The sequence below is a fragment of the Scyliorhinus canicula genome, chromosome 27 (genome assembly GCF_902713615.1).
Source record: "Scyliorhinus canicula chromosome 27, sScyCan1.1, whole genome shotgun sequence".
NCBI lineage: Eukaryota > Metazoa > Chordata > Chondrichthyes > Carcharhiniformes > Scyliorhinidae > Scyliorhinus > Scyliorhinus canicula.
In genome coordinates, this window is record NC_052172.1 from 13,676,437 (window position 1) to 13,694,620 (window position 18,184).

Consider the following 18,184-nt stretch of genomic DNA (forward strand, 5'->3'; position numbering starts at 1 on the left):
TTATTAAAAGAATTTATCTTAAGGTATCCAGATTAAATGTCTGCTAAAACTGAGATTAAGGGGTTAACAGCAATCTCCGGGATACTGCTGTGGGCAATCCTGAGGGAAAAATCATCAGGACCAGATATAAAAATAGTCGTCTTATTGGACACAACTTGAGTATTGCTGAGAAAAGACACTTGGCGAAGCTTTTTGTCTTGCACTCATCAGGACACTCCACTGAAGACAAAACAACAATGTATACTGTATGAGAAGAGAATGCTGATTGATTGACTTTAATTGGTAGAGGCATTGGCATGGAGAATGCACTAGGTGACTGACAGTTAACTGCCAAGCACTGTTTGAACATTAAACCTGATTGGGTTCTGCAGGGCTCAGTACTGGGTCGCTTGTTGATTGTGGCATGTAACAATAATTTAGTCTTAAATGTAGGGGCACAATTAAGAAGTTTTCAGAGGTTTGAAAAGTTAGCCATCTGGTTAGGCCGCAGGTGGAATTCTATGTACAGTTCTGGCCACAATATTATAGGAAGGATGAGATTGTACTGTAGAGAGAATGCAGAGGTGTATAAGAGGATGTTTTCAGGAACTTAAGCTATAAGGCAAGACTGAGTAGGCTGGAGTTGTTTTCTTTTGAATAAAAGAGGATGAGGGAAGATTTAATTGAGGAGTATATGGTTATGATGCTAATGAGCGATAGAAAGGACCCATTTCCCACAAAGAGGTCCATACACAGCGGGCATAGAGTTAACGTAATTGGTAGAAAACTTGGAAGGGAGTTGGGCAGAACTTCTGTTCACCCAGAGGGTGCCTGGGTTCTGGAACTCGCTGCTGGAAAGCAGGAAAGAGGCTAAAACCCTCAACACATTTTAAAAACACTGGCAGTGTCGTAACACACAGGACTATGGACCAAGAGATGGAAAGTGAGGCAGTGTGGGATAGTTTTGGCTGGTACAGATATGATGGGCCAAATGGCCTCCTTCTTTAATTTCCTGTTTCGAAATAATCTAGCACAATTCTTTTTGCGTTCCTTTGTACGAAAAAAGTGTTCATCGCTCAATAATAGCAACTTGCATTTAAGTAGCACCTTGAACATAATGAAGCTTTGTATGGCCCCAAAATATGACCACCAAGCCACAGAAGGAGGAATTAGGGTGAGATGACCAATAATTGATGAAAAAATTAGATTTTAACGAGCGTGTTAAAAGAGCTCAGGGCCCAGCGAGCTGAAGGCTCCACTGCCAATGGTGGATCAGTTAAAAATCAGGGGGCGCTAGAGGCCAGAATTAGAAGAACTCAGCGATTTTGGAGGGTTGTGGGGCTGGAGGTGATTACAGAAAAAGGGAGGGAGAGAGAATGCGAGGGGGGGGGGGGGGGGAGATTTGAAAACGAGGGTGAGAATTTTAAATTCGAGGTTGAGCTGAGCTCATGTGGGGAGCAAGTGTAGATTGGCGAGCGGAGGAATGAACCACAGGAGGCAGCGTTTTAAAAAAAATTTAGAATACCCAATTCATTTTTTCCAATTAAGGGGCAATTTAGCATGGTCAATCCACCTAACCTGCGTATCTTAATCATAATAATCGCTTATTATCACAAGTAGGCTTCAATGAAGTTACTGTGGAATGCCCCTAGTCACCACGTTCCGACGCCTGTTCAGGGAGGCCGGTACGGGAATTAAACCCGCGCTGCTGGCCTTGTTCTGCATTACAAGCCAGCCGTTTAGCCCACTGTGCTAAACCAGCCCCTTTGGGTTGTGGGGCCGAAACCCATGCAAACACGGGGAGATTGTGCAAACTTCACGCGGACAGTGACCCGGGGCTGGGATCGAACCTCGGCGTCGTGAGACAGCAGTGTTAACCACTACGCCACCCTGCTGTTTAGGATGACATCAAAGATTGTGAGTACAGTAGTAGAATGTGGAAATTTGGCCAGGAGAGTGTATTTCTGGAATCTGACATTCAATCGTAGACTCCCCAAACAGCAGAAAGAATTTCTCTCTACTTACCCTTTCTGTTTGCCTTAATACCTTGAGAACTTCAATCAAACTACCCCTTAGTTTTCTAAATACTGGGGAATGCAAACTGAGATGGTGTAATCTCTCTTTGCAATCCAACCCTTGGAGCCCAGATATCATTAGCATAGACCCAGTAAATCCCCAGATTAAGACCAGCATGTTAATGTCCTGTCAATTACATTGCTACTGTTTGTTCATGTTAATTACATTCTTCGGGTTCAGAGAAACAGGTGATGAGTATTCATTATCATTGTGCACATATGAATAGGGGGTGGCTGGGATACTGGACGGCATGTTAGCACAGTGGTTAGCACTGTTGCTTCACAGTGTCAGGGTTCCCTATTCGATTCCTGGTTTGGGTCACTGTCTGTGCGGAGTCTGCACGTTCTCCCCGTGTCTGCGTGGGTTTCCTCCGGGTGCTCCGGTTTCCTCCCACAAGTCCCAAAAGACGTGTTTGTTAGGCAAATTGGACATTCTGCATTCTCCCTCTGTGTACCCGAACAGGCACCGCAACGTGGTGTCTAGGGGCTTTTCACAGTGACTTCATTGCAGTGTTAATTAAGCCTATTTGTGACAATAACAATTATTATTATTATTATAATGTGAGGATAGCTGTGAGACTGAACATGACCTATATAAATAGGGGATAACTGGGACACTGGGCTGTGTGGGGGAGAGCTGTGAGACTGAACAATCAGTATAAATTGGGGATAACTGGGACACTGGGCTGTGTGGGGGGAGAGCTGTGAGACTGAACAATCAGTATAAATTGGGGATAACTGGGACACTGGGCTGTGTGGGGGGAGAGCTGTGAGACTGAACAATCAGTATAAATTGGGGATAACTGGGACACTGGGCTGTGTGGGGGAGAGCTGTGAGACTGAACAATCAGTATAAATTGGGGATAACTAGGACACTGGGCTGTGTGGGGGGAGAGCTGTGAGACTGAACAATCAATATAAATTGGGGATAACTGGGACACTGGGCTGTGTGGGGGAGAGCTGTGAGACTGAACAATCAGTATAAATTGGGGATAACTGGGACACTGGACTGAATGTGAGGTGAGCTACGAGATGGAACAAAGTAAATAAACTTTCTCAATAAAGAAAAGCTCTGTGTCTTGGCTTGGATCCTGTTAATATAGCAATCTTCCCCCACCTTCATACTTCCTAAATTACATTGTGCACCCAATATCCTACTATAACATCCCAGTCCCGAGGGGTTAGATGGAGATTGGAGGACGCGTATGACCCTTAATCTTACTGAAGGGCGGAGAGGCATTTAAGAAGGATGCGAGGGTCTTTGAGTGGGTACAGAGGAGTTTTACCAGAATGGTTCCAGGCATGGTGGGGGGGGGGGGGGGGGGGGGGGGGGGATTTTAGCTATGAGGTTCGATTGGAGAAGCTGCGGTTGTTCCCTTGGAGTGAAGGAGACTGGGGGAGATTGTGATCGAAGTGTCCAAGATTATGACAGATTTGGTCGAGATGATGAAGGAAAAATTCTTCCCCATGATCTGATAGTGCAAGAACAGGACGGGGGGGGGGGGGGGGGGGGGGGGGGGGACACACACAGATTGACAAAATTGAGCAAGGAGTGCAAGTGGGAAGGACTTTTGTTTTGAGCACGGCGGACCTGCAACTCGCTGCCCAAGAGGGCGGTGAAAGTGGAGATTTGCAGCAATTTCAAACAGAAATCGGATGGGCACTTGAGAGAAACAAATTTGCAGGGATGCAGTAGGTCGGAGGGGGAGGGGACAACGGGACGGACTCGACTGCTCTGCGGGAAGCCAGGGTGGACTCGATGGGCCGAACGGCCTCCTTCTGGTGACGCAGATGACTCCGTAAGGCCTCAAGGGGGCCATCTGGTCCTAGTCCGCCTCCAGGTAAAATTGCCTGGGGGGGGGGGGGCTCCTGTCTGTAGATTTACGGATCCCATCCCTGGTGATCGTGTCTCAGGCTGCCTGCCCCATGGACGCTGTCTCGCACATCCTTGATCTGGGACCCTCTCCGGGTATCTGGTCATCGGGAGCGTGTCTTTTTTTTTTTACTTTTCCAGGTTCCAAAGTAATGGGTAAATAAATCACAAACATCGAGAAAGGGAAAAAAACAGTCCCAAACATTTGAATCCCAGTAACAAATCGGTGATGTTGTTTTCCATTGGAAGGTACACAGGACCTCTTCAGACCAGTTTCCCTGCTCCTCATTTCCAAGCTTTGCTGGTTTATCATTTCTGAGCCCACACTGAACACTAACAGGAGACTCTTTTCCACCATTGGTCCCGATCTCTGCTCTGCGGGTGGACTGGGATTTGAGGGCCTTAGGAAGCGTTGAGGATTGACCTGTTGTACATCACCTGGTAATAGGAGCCGGGATCGTTCATCGCAGCCGGTGTCTCGAAGCCGCTTTTGCCGAGCAGGGTGTTGTACGTGTTGTTGTAGTGGACGGGCTGGTCGTAGAGCTTCAAGTCCATCTTGTGGGGCTGCTGAGAGGACATCAGGTTGGTGATTGAGAATGGATGGTTGAAGCTGTAGTGAGGGTCCATCTTCAGCTCATTCTGGAGGTCGGGAAGATGCTGCACCGCCGGCGGGAGGAGATGATGGACCATATTTTGGTGCATGGCAGCCGGGGATGGCGAGGGTCCGGAAACGGAAGACGGGTTGTCCGCCCGGTGACACCCGAGCTCGGTGAGGGTCCTCTGCTCCTCAGAACCCGGGGAGGTGTCAGACCGACTGGACCCAGTATCCTCTGAGCTGGGACTGGAGTCCTTTCCCTCGACCCCGCTCTCCAACCCCTTGACGCCCGGTTCCAGGGGCGGACGGGACAAGAGCTTCTCCTTCTGGCACTTGAAGCGTTTCTGGCGGCGGAGGTAGCACCCATTCTCAAACATGTTCCCCGAGTCCGGGTGCAGGGTCCAGTAGGAGCCTTTGCCGGGTTTGTCCGGGGACCGAGGCACCTTCACAAAACAGTCGTTAAACGAGAGGGAGTGGCGAATGGAATTCTGCCATCGCTGTTGGTTCTCCCTGTAGTACGGGAAGAGATCCATGATCCACTGGTAGATCTCATTCAAGGTTAGCATCTTGTTGGAGGCCTGCTGGATGGCCATGGTGATCAGGGAGATGTAGGAGTAAGGTGGCTTGGCATGGCTGAAATTCCGACGGTATGGCTTCAATTCCTTCCCCCTGTTCAATGCTGGCGATAAGGCCAGGGAGCCCAGGGCTTGGCTCATGGGCTGATACGGGGACAGCGAGTTGATGGGGGCAGTCTGGCCTCCACCAGGCCCAACACCGGGGCTCATGGAGCTTTGCATGGATGAAAGTCCATTGGCCATCGTGCTGACTGGGCCTGGTAAGACTGAGAGGGGTGGGTTTAGGTTGGTGTAGGACATGTTGAGTGAGGCAGGAGAAAGATTTCCAACGGAGCCTATGGAATTCATGCTCATGTAACTGTTGATTGTGTTCATGGAGCCCAGACTGGGATTCATACTGCTCGCCACAGGATACATCTTTAGGGAGATAAAGAAATTGGATATATAAGTGTAAGATAAGCAAAAGACGTACAAGACCTCTCTCGTCTAGAGGCACACAAATCACGTTCTGCATCTATTTCTGACGCTGGTTTCTCCTGGAGGAGATCGCTGGCTCGAAGCCGGAGCTTAAGGGGTTGCCATTCAGCATCAATGGCTGACCGGCAATCTCTCCCGTTCTTACCGTCAGCCATTGGTATGTTTGGATGGATTTTGCAGGTTGACACTCAGCCCGTTTGACCGCGTTACAAACGCTTCCTTGTCATCAGGTCCTGGGGGTGGAACTCGAACCCCGAGCTTCCAGTTCAGAGGACCCGCTACGCACCGAGAACTCCGTTAATAAATATTTCACGGAGTAAAACTTCATGTTTCCTCCCACAACCTCAAGACATCTTTTATTTTTAAATTTAAAGTATCCAATTATTTCTTTTCCCAATTAAGGGGCAATTTAATGTGGCCAATCCACCGAACCTGCCCATCTTTGGGTTGTGGGGGTGGAACCCACGCAGCCACGGGGAGAATGTTAAACTCCACGCGGACAGTGACCCGGAGCCGGGATCGAACCCAGGTCCTCGGTGCCGTGAGGCAGCAGGGTTAACCACTGCGCCACTGCGCCACCCAACCTCAGGACATCTCAATGCAAATGACCAATGACCGTTTTCCTTTCTGAAGCGTGGTCACTGTCGACATGTAGGAAACGAGGGGGCCAATTTGTGCACAGCAAGATCCCACAGACAGGTCAGCTGTTTTTAGTTTCACACACTAAACACACACTAATTTAAACACTCATACTGATATCAACACGCGCTGATATCAACACGCGCTGCTATCAACACGCGCTGCTATCAACACGCGCTGCTATCAACACGCGCTGATATCAACACGCGCTGATATCAACACGCGCTGATATCAACACGCGCTGATATCAACACGCGCTGCTATCAACACGCGCTGCTATCAACACGCGCTGATATCAACACGCGCTGATATCAACACGCGCTGATATAAACTATAAACACACACTGAAATAAACACACACACTGATATAATCACACACATATAAACACACACTGATATAAGCACACACTGATATAAGAACACACTGATATAAGCACACACTGATATAAGCACACACTGATATAAGCACACACTGATATCAACACACACTGATATAAACTATAAACACACACTGAAATAAACACACACTGATATAATCACACACTGATATCAACACACACTGATATCAGCACACACTGATATAAGAACACACTGATATAAGAACACACTGATATAAGCACACACTGATATTAACACTCATTGATATAAACACACTGATATAAACACACACTGATATAAACACACACTGATACAAACACACACTGATACAAACACACACTGATATAAACACACACTGATATCAACACACTAATATCAACACACACTGATATCAACTATAAACACACACTGAAATAAACACACACTGAAATAAACACACACTGAAATAAACACACACTGAAATAAACACACACATATAATCACACACATATAAACACACACATATAAACACACACATATAAACACACACTGACACCAACACACACTGATATTAACTATAAACACACACTGAAATAAACACACACACTGATATAAACACACACACTGATATAAACACACGCTGATATTAACACGCGCACTGATATAAACACACGCTGATATTAACACGCGCACTGATATAAACACACAGATATACACACACACTGATATAAACACACACTGATATTAACACACACATATAAACACACACTGATATAAGCACACACTGATATAAACACACACTGATATAAGCACACACTGATATAAACACACACTGATATAAACACACACTGATATAAGCACACACTGATATAAACACACACTGATATAAACACACACTGATATAAACACACTCTGATATAAACACACTCTGATATAAACACACACTGATATAAACACACACTGATATCAACACACACTGATATCAACACACACTGACACCAACACACACTGATATTAACTATAAACACACACTGAAATAAACACACACACTGATATAAACACACACACTGATATAAACACACGCTGATATTAACACGCGCACTGATATAAACACACAGATATACACACACACTGATATAAACACACACTGATATTAACACACACATATAAACACACACTGATATAAGCACACACTGATATAAACACACACTGATATAAGCACACACTGATATAAACACACACTGATATAAGCACACACTGATATAAACACACACTGATATAAACACACACTGATATAAACACACTCTGATATAAACACACTCTGATATAAACACACACTGATATAAACACACCCACTGATATAAACACACACACTGATATAAACACACACACTGATATAAACACACACACTGATATAAACACACACACTGATATAAACACACACACTGATATAAACACACACACACTGATATAAACACACACACACTGATATAAACACACACACACTGATATAAACACACTCACAATTTTCAGAAATGGGAGGAGAAGGGGATTAAGATACTAAAAGGTTTGTTTCTTGGGGGCCGGTTTGCAGGACTGAATAAGCTGGAAGCGAGGTACGGGCTGGAGCGGGGGGAAATGTTTAGATACATGCAGGTTCGAGATTTTGCCAGAAAGGAGATACAGAGCTTCCCAGTGGAGCCGGCTTCCACATTGCTTGAGGAGGTGCTGACGACAGGGGGACTGGAGAAGGGGCTAGTGTCAGCGGTTTACAGGGCTAATTTGGAAGATGAGAAGGCACCACTGGAAGGGATCAAAGCGAAAGTGGGAGGAAGAGTTGGGAGAGGATATAGGGGAGGGATTCTGGTATGAGGTGCGCCGGAGAATGAATGCCTCCACAACGTGCGCGAGGTTGGGGCTGATACAGCTGAAGGTGGTATACAGAGCACACCTCACGTGGGCGAGGATGAGCCGATTCTTTGAACGAGTAGAAGATGTGTGTGAACGTTGTGGGGAGGGGGCCCCGCTAATCACGTTCATATATGTTGGTCCTGTCCAAAGCTAGAGGATTACTGGAAGGAAGGGTTTAGGGTAATCTCTAAAGTGGTGCACGTGAAACTGGACCCGGGCCCTCGGGAGGCCATATTCGAGGTGTTGGACCAGCCAGGGTTGGGTGCGGAGGCAGATGTTGTAGCCTTCGCCTCGTTGATCGCCCAAAGGCGGATCCTGATGGATTGGAGAGCGGCCTCTCCACCCTGTGCCCTGGCGTAGTGGGGGGACCTGTTGGAATTCTTGACTTTTGAGAAGGTTACGTTTGAACTGAGCGGATGGATGGAGGAGTTCTACAATTCATGGGCATTATTCATTATGCACTTTCAAGAACTTGATAACATTAAACATTAGTTGGGTGGATGGGAGGGTTGGGGGAGGAGGGACTGTGTGTGTTAATGGTGACTATGGGTGATTCCAGAATTCTTTTTGGCATTTGTTTATGTGAACATGTGGGCTAATGTTTGGGGTTTGGTGGGAGGATGGGATCGTTGTTATTGATATGAGGATTGACGTATTTGTTATCTTTTTTTTAAAATTTAGAGTACCCAATTATTTTTTCCAATTAAGGGGCAATTTAGCGTGGCCAATCCACCTATCCTGCACATCTTTTTGGGTTGTGGGGGTGAAACCCATGCAGACACGGGGAGAATGTGCAAACGTCACACGGACAGTGACCCAGAGCCGGGATTCGAACCCGGGTCCTCAGCGCCGTAGGCAGCAATGCTAACCACTGTGCCACCGTGCTGCCCAGGATTGACGTATTTGTGACTGATTATTGCTTATTGTTGGTGGGCGTAAATTTGGGAGGCAAGGTGAAAAAGGAGAAGAATAAAAAATAATTTATAAAATATAAACACGCTCACTGATATAAACACACTGATATAAACACACACACACTGATATAAGCACACACTGATATAAGCACACACACACACTGATATAAACACACACACTGATATAAGCACACACACACACTGATATACGCACACACACACTGATATAAGCACACACACACACTGATATAAGCACACACACACTGATATAAACACACACACACACTGATATAAACACACACACACACTGATATAAACGGGCAGCACGGTAGCATTGTGGATAGCACAATTGCTTCACAGCTCCAGGGTCCCAGGCTCGATTCCGGTTTGGGTCACTGTCGATACGGAGTCTGCACATCCTCCCCGTGTGTGCGTGGGTTTCCTCCGGGTGCTCTGGTTTCCTCCCACAGTCCAAAGATGTGCAGGTTAGGTGGATTGGCCATGATAAATTACCCTTAATGTCCCAAATTGGCCTTAGTGTTGGGTGGGGTTACTGGGTTATGGGAATAGGGTGGAGGTGTTAACCTTGGGTAGGGTGCTCTTTCCTGGAGCCAGGGCAGACTCGATGGGCCGAATGGCCTCCTTCTGCACTGTAAATTCTATGTCTATAAACACACACACTGATATTAACACACACACTGATATAAACACACACACTGATATAAACACACACGCTGATATAACACGCGCACTGATATAAACACACAGATATACACACACACTGATATAAACACAAACTGATATTAACACACTGATATAAACACACACTGATATAAACACACACTGATATAAACACTCGCACTGATATAAACACCCACTGATATTAACACACACTGATATTAACACACACTGATATAAACACACACTGATATAAACACACACTGATATAAACACTCGCACTGATATAAACACCCACTGATATTAACACACACTGATATAAACACACACTGATATAAACACACACTGATATAAACACTCGCACTGATATAAACACCCACTGATATTAACACTCGCACTGATATAAACACACACTGATATAAACACCCACTGACATTAACACACACTGATATTAACACACACTGATATAAACACACACTGATATAAACACACACTGATATAAACACTCGCACTGATATTAACACACACTGATATTAACACACACTGATATTAACACACACTGATATAAACACACACACACTGATATAAACACACACACTGATATAAACACACGCTGATATTAACACTCGCACTGATATAAACACACAGATATTAACACACACACACACACTGATATAAACACACACACACTGATATAAACACACACACTGATATAAACACACGCTGATATTAACACTCGCACTGATATAAACACACAGATATTAACACACACACTGATATAAACACACACACACTGATATAAACACACACACTGATATAAACACACGCTGATATAAACACACACACACTGATATAAACACACGCTGATATAAACACACACACACTGATATAAACACACACACTGATATAAACACACACACACTGATATAAACACACACACACTGATATAAACACACACACTGATATAAACACACGCTGATATTAACACTCGCACTGATATAAACACACAGATATTAACACACACACACACACTGATATAAACACACACACACTGATATAAACACACACACTGATATAAACACACGCTGATATTAACACTCGCACTGATATAAACACACAGATATTAACACACACTGATATAAACACACACACACTGATATAAACATACACACTGATATAAACACACACACACTGATATAAACACACGCTGATATTAACACTCGCACTGATATAAACACACAGATATTAACACACACTGATATAAACACACACACACTGATATAAACATACACTGATATAAACCTGCACTGATATTAACACACTGATATAAACATCCACACTGATATATACACACACTGATATTAACACACACACTGATATTAACACACACACTGATATTAACACACACACTGATATTAACACACACACACACTGATATCAACAGACACACAAACTGACATTCTGATATAAACACTGATCACTCTTGACGTGGTTATTTTACAATGTCACAAAGTTATTGCAGATTAAAGATTTCAGCCTGTGCCAGTGGGGAGGTGGTACTGAAAGTAGCGAAGTGGCTACAAAATTAAAGTGAATTGCACAAGTTGCAGGAGCGATGACTTTAATTCAGGGGCATCTCCGCTGCGCCTGTCCCGGGTGAGCATCGTGCTCTGTGGGCTGGTCAGCAGAGTGCCAGGTTCAGAGAGCAGGGAAACGCTCCCTCCTGGTGAACCGCCACACGCGGACCTTAAATTGCACACAGCAGATCAGTCAAGCATCTGAGGGCTGGGTGGCTGGTGAATAGTGTAGATCAACGATTTCCTACTGACCTCTCCCGGGTCTGAATACAAAGTGTTCCAGTCAGCAACTTCATGAGATTCCATCTTCACTGAGCCCAACATTGTCTCCTGTGTGGATGGGAAATAGCAGAGACCCCAGGACTGAGGGGGTGAATCCGGTGAATAAAATCCCAAACTGGCTCCAAACTGTATTCCAATCGCTAACTCCAAAAGTTCTGAGCGAACTCCATGAATCCGTGGTAATGTCAGACAAATTGAGAAGGAAATTCCTTCCCCCTTCTCTCTCCTGCCTTCCTCCTCCGAATTGGGGACCGTAAGCAGAAATATCCCAGGGAGGGAGAGAGGTTCTGTGGAGGGGAGCAGCAGTTAGTCCTGGATGGAAGAGATTCCGAATTCCAGTCGCTCTGTGATCCCAGTCTCCAGGTTTGATGCAATCAAGTTGTTTGGTCTGGGATTGGGGAGGTTCCTCCCCCCCCCCCCCCCCCCCCCCCACTTCACAGTGCAGCTGAAGTTGTGTTTGCAAAGTTTTCCTATTGGAGTGAGAGGCTGAGAGAGAGAGAGAGAGAGGGATACAAGTGTGTGTGTGTTTGACTGTTGGGCAAGTTACTGATTAACCTGGATTCTTGATGTGTGTCTGGTGCCAAAAGAGGGTCATGTCATCAGGAGTTGAAAGCCCATTGGAGAAATTGGTTTGTGGACAACTTTGAGCGACAGGAGCGCCCCCTGCCGCCTGGTGTGCTGAAAAGCTCCAATCTCACCCCTCCCGGCCCAGAGGCTGCGAGGATAGACAAGCCTGGACTGGCAGTGACCCCCAGGGGTTGAGCGCCCTGCACCTGGGTACATGCAGTCCTGCCCAATGTGTGCATTGAACCATTTCCAAAGTCTGGATTGAAAGCATCCGCTGTTTTGCATTGTGCAACCAGCCCAAACCCTCCACCATGCACATACACACATGGACACACCACCCCCACCCACCAGGAATTTATAGATTCCCATCTTGCCAAACGTTGCTTCAGGCATCAGGCAGATATTTGCCTCCCCCACGTGAAACTTTTCACCCTGCTTTTAAACTGACCCCCCCCCCCCCCAAAAAACATCGACTCACATAATCACACAATGCAGAACAGGCCCTTCGGCCCATCCATTCTGCACCAACATGTGAAAAACACCTGACCTGCCTACCTATCCCATTTACCAGCACTCGGCCCATTGCCTCAAATGCTAGGATGCGCCAAGTGCTCATCCGGGTACTTTTTAAAGGACGTGAGGCAGCCTGCCTCTACCACCCTCCCAGGCAGCGCATTTTCCAGACTGTCCCCCCCCCCCCTCTTCTCCCGTAAAAAAAAATGTCCTCACACCCTCCCTAAACCCCCTGTCCCTTACCTTGAACTTGCGTCCCCTCATGAATGACCTGTCAACTGAGGGGAACTACTGCTCCCTAGCCACCCTCCTGTGCTCTCAATAGTGAGTGGGTGAGTAAGGGGTGAGGCGGGGTGAGTAAGGGGTGAGGCTGAGGGTTGGGTGTGCAGACAGGCAGTGAATAATGTGGGTGTATTAAGGAGATTGTCTCCCCTCCCCGCTAACCTTTGATCTGTAAGGGGCAGTTTAGCACAGCCAATCCACCTAACCTGCACATCTTTGGACTGTGGGAGGAAACCGGAGCACCCGGAGGAAACCCACGCAGACACGGGGAGAACGTGCAGACTCCGCACAGACAGTGACCCGAGGCTGGAATTGAACCTGGGTCCCTGGCGCTGTGAGGCAGCCGTGCTAACCACTGTATCTGTGAGCTTGCATTTCGAGTGTCAGTAGGTTATCCACAAAAGAGGAGGACTTGCATTTATATAGCGCCGTTCAGTATCTGGGGCTGTTTAGCACAGGGCTAAATCGCTGGCTTTGAATGCAGGCCAGCAGCACGGTTCGATTCCCGTACCAGCCTCCCCGAGCAGGCGCCGGAATGTGGCGACTAGGGGCTTTTCACAGTAACTTCATTTGAAGCCTACTCGTGACAATAAGCGATTTTCATTTTTATTTTCATTTCATTTCACAACCACCAGCCTCTTCCAAGCACCTTATAGCCAATGAGGTATTTTTGAGAGGTGTTCTCATTGGGAGACGCCCCAATTGGGACACAGTGCACTCCGCCACAAACAGCAATGGGGTCATTTGACCAGGTCATTTTTTTTGTGTGTGTGTGATGTCGATTGAGAATAAATATTGGCCAGGAACCCCAAGGAGAATTCCTCCTGCTCATCTTCGAACGAGCGGCCATGGGGGAATTTTGCATTCCCCCGTGAGAGCATTGCTTTAATATCCAATTTGGAAGGTGGTACCGTTGACAGCGCTGCACCCCCTCAGCGCTGCAGGAGTGCCAGTCTAAGACCTTAATCCTCAAGTCCTGGAGTGGGTCTTGAACCCAGAACTACCAGAGGCACGATTGCTGCTCCACACACCGACAAAAACCAGTCCCCCCTCACCCCACAGTATCCAGTCGCCCCCTTGAGGTACGTGGCTAAGATTGCCAACTGTGAGTAAATATGTTGCTGAAGATCCCATCACATGACTTGTCTCCCACACCCGCCATTATTTAGCAAACACATCCAGCCTTGAGATGTACGGCCTTCCTACGCCAATCAGAACGCAAAAAGACTCATCACCCAATTGGCTGATAGCCAACCAGCTTCCCCTCCAAACCAGCCCCCCCCCCCCCCCCCAACCAGCAACGCCCCCCCACCACTCCCATTTTTAATATTGTAAGATCCCGATGATTTCTTCTCCAGCGTCGCCCACAGCGAGTCCTGGAGATTGATCTTCAATCCTGGAGACTCCAGGCCAATCCTGGAGGGTTGGCAACGCGTATAAAACACAGCAATCTTCTGGAACCTCCAGTAGTCCCCCCCCGCCTCTGAAGGACAGGAGAAATCCCTTTACCGTTCGGTCCTGTTAATAAACACTTGGCAGTAATTCGGAACCTGCCCTTCACGTCATGGTGTGCCAACAGCAAACAGCGGAAGAGGAGTTGGCAGTGGCATGGATTCCTGGTACTTTCGCCTTTGTTTCCAGCAGCGCTGTGTGTATGTGAAGTGATTCATCGCTGGTGTCATGGTACCTGGTCTCACACAAGCGGCAGAGGAGGAGATTGGGTTCCCTAATGAGCACCATTTGTTTTCAGAGTCACAGTGCAGGGCAGTCAGGTGGCCCATGTAAGTGACACGGCGGGTGATGCATCTCCTTCCTCAGGCAATAAATCGCCCGCTCATGGCAGCGTAGCATGGCTGACAAAACCCTGTGAGTTCACAGCGGTGGCCAAGAGATATCGCAGGGGAATTAAACAGCAAACCCGACGGGGACGCCCCCTTCGCCTCCTCCTGCCGGGCACCCCCTGCCCGGCCCCCTCCGCCCACCCTCCACCCACACTGCCCCCTTTCCCCACTGTCTCCAACCAAGCAGGAGCAGCAATTGGAGGCATTCTTCCCATCTCCGAATAAGGGGCAGCAGGGTAGCATGGTGGTTAGCATAAATGCTTCACAGCTCCAGGGTCCCAGGTTCGATTCCTGGCTGGGTCACTGTCTGTGCGGAGTCTGCACGTCCTCCCCGTGTGTACGTGGGTTTCCTCCGGGTGCTCCGGTTTCCTCCCACAGTCCAAAGATGTGCGGGTTAGGTGGATTGGCCATGCTAAATTGCCCGTAGTGTCCTAATAACAGTAAGGTTAAGGGGGAGGTTATTGGGTTACGGGTATAGGGTGGATACGTGGGTTTGAGTAGGGTGATCATGGCTCGGCACAACATTGAGGGCCGAAGGACCTGTTCTGTGCTGTACTGTTCTATGTTCTAAGGGCTAGTGATCCTCGACCCCCCCCGCCCCACCCCACCTCCCCTGGGTAAATATATTTACAATATAGTCACAATATATATCAATGATTTAATGAGGGAACAAAATGTAATATCTCCAAATTTGCAGATGACACAAAACTGTGTGGGAGGGTGAGCTGTGAGGAGGATGCAGAGATCTTTCAGTGGGATTTGGACAAATTGGGTGAGTGGGCAACTGAATGGCAGATGAAGTATAGGTTTGGTAGCAAAAATGAAAAGGCAGATTGTATCTGAATGGCCATATAGTGGGACAGGGGAGTGTGCAGCGGAACCTGGGTGTCCTCGTACACCAGTCGCTGAAGGTAAGCATGCAGGCGCAGCAGGCGGTAAAGAATGCAAATGGTATGTTGGCCTTCATTGCGAGAGGATTCGAGTACAGGAGCTGGGGTGTCTTGCTGCAATTATACAGGGCCTTGGTGAGGCCACACCTGGAATATTGTGGGCAGTTTTGGTCTCCTTATCTGAGGAAGGATGTTCTTGCTTTAGAGGGAGTGCAGCGAAGGTTTACCAGGCTGATTCTGTGATGGTGGGGCTGACGTATGAGGAGAGATTGAGTGGGTTAGGATTGTATTCACTGGAGGTCAGAAGAATGAGGGGAGATCTCATAGAAACTTATAAAATTCTAACAGGACGAGAAGGGTAGATGCAGGAAGGATGTCCCTAGTGGTGGGGGAGTCCAGAACCAGGGGTCACAGTCTGAGGATACGGGGTAGACCATTTAGGACAGAGATGAGGAGAAATTTCTTCACCCAGGGAGTGGTGGGCCTGTGGAATTCGTTACCACAGGAAGTAGCTGAGGCCAAAATATTGTATGTTTTCAAGAAGCAGTTAGATACAGCACCATGGCCTAAAGGTGCCGTCTTCTCGACCTTGCCCCTCACCTGAGGTGTGGTGATCCTGAGGTTCAGTTACCGCTAGCCAGCTCTCCCCCTCAAAGGGGAAAGCAGCCTATGGTGATCTGGGTCTGTGGCAAGTTTACCTTTACACATAGCACTTAGACGAAGGGGATCAAAGGATATGGGGGGAAGGCGCGATTAGGCTATTGAGTTGGATGATCATAATGAATGGCAGAGCAGGCTCAAAGGGCTGAATGGCCTCCTCCTGCTCCTATTCTCTAGGTTACTAATCTCATTAACCACAGGGCAATGGCCACAGGTCCCCTAACTGTCACGGCAAAGGTTACGGATCCCATAATCCCCCAGGCAAAGGTTAAGGTTCCCTCAACTCTTAGGTCAAAGGTTCCAGCTCCCCTAATCCCCAGGTCTCATAACCTGCAGGTAAAGGTTAAAGATCTCATAACCCTCCCCAAAATCCCTGCCAATGGCCATAACCTCCCCCTAACCCACGGGAAAAGGGTTACTCAACTCTTCTTGCAGGGTAAACATTACAGACCTCACCCCCCCCCCCTCACCTGACAGAACAAAGGGAACTGATCTCCCTCTCCCCACAAATTATTAATACCCCATCGCTGCAGATCAAAGCTTATTGAACTCCTAACCCCTGCAGACCAAAGGTCATGACTGTCATGTTCTGTAGACTGGCTGATAAGAATGATGAACTGCAGAACATCTAGTTTAAATAATGTATTATGAGATAAATATAACTAGGATAAATAAAATAATTAACTACCAACATTAACCAACTATTATAGAGCTACTGCAAAATACGTCTATCCTCCAACACGACTTACTCCCAACTCCCAGACACAGGGTCACGTGGTGGGTTTCTATTGCCACCTAGTGGTCGGAGGTCATGTATAATGTTATCTACAGAATTGCTTTATGCATATCATCACAATGACCTGCTTCCCCAACATTTTACGCACACATAATCCACGTTTCTATAGAACCCTTGATGTAGAAAAACATCACAATGTTCTTCATAGAGGTCATCAGACAAAGAGATGGTGGGCCAGGAGAGCGAAAAACACAATGATCAGAGAAGTGGTTTTTAAGGAAGGCTTAAAGGAGCTCCCCTGTTCAGGGATGGAAATCCAGATCCCCGTGACCGAATTGAAGAATCAAAAAGGATCAGAGTCAAGGTAGGCTGGAGGATGGACACTGGCCCAGGACAACAAGAAGGGGCTGATTTAGCTCACTGGGCTAAATCGCTGGCTTTTAAAGCAGACCAAGCAGGCCAGCAGCACAGTTCAATTCCCGTATCAGCCTCCCTGGACAGGTGCCGGAATGTGGCGACTAGGGGCTTTTCACAGTAACTTCATTGAAGCCTACTCGTGACAATAAGCGATTTGTGGGCAGCAGGGTAGCATGGTGGTTAGCATAACTGCTTCACAGCTCCAGGGTCCCAGGTTCGATTCCCGGCTGGGTCACTGTCTGTGTGGAGTCTGCACGTCCTCCCCGTGTGTGCGTGGGTTTCCTCCGGGTGCTCCGGTTTCCTCCCACAGTCCAAAGATGTGCGGGTTAGGTGGATTGGCCATGCT

At 47.3% G+C, this 18,184-nt stretch overlaps 1 protein-coding gene across 1 annotated transcript; it reads right to left on the reverse strand.

Annotated features, from left to right (window-relative positions):
• Nucleotides 1-4,045: 4,045 nt before the first annotated feature.
• Nucleotides 4,046-12,357, reverse strand: LOC119958004 (forkhead box protein A2-like). Its single transcript, XM_038786259.1, has 2 exons — nucleotides 11,903-12,357; nucleotides 4,046-5,514 (listed from the first exon to the last, which is right to left on the reverse strand). The coding sequence occupies exons 1-2, from the start codon at nucleotides 11,972-11,974 to the stop codon at nucleotides 4,330-4,332; spliced, it is 1,257 nt and encodes a 418-aa protein (XP_038642187.1). The 5' UTR covers nucleotides 11,975-12,357; the 3' UTR covers nucleotides 4,046-4,329.
• Nucleotides 12,358-18,184: the final 5,827 nt, after the last annotated feature.

Bases quoted from the DNA above. Each gene is read 5' to 3' on its own strand.
- LOC119958004 (XM_038786259.1), bottom strand. From the start codon at position 11,974: ATGTTGGGCTCAGTGAAGATGGAATCTCATGAAGTTGCTGACTGGAAC. The intron at 5,515-11,902 runs GTCAGTAGGAAA...ATCTCCCTAAAG, and splicing joins TGTATTCAGACCCGGGAGAG to ATGTATCCTGTGGCGAGCAG.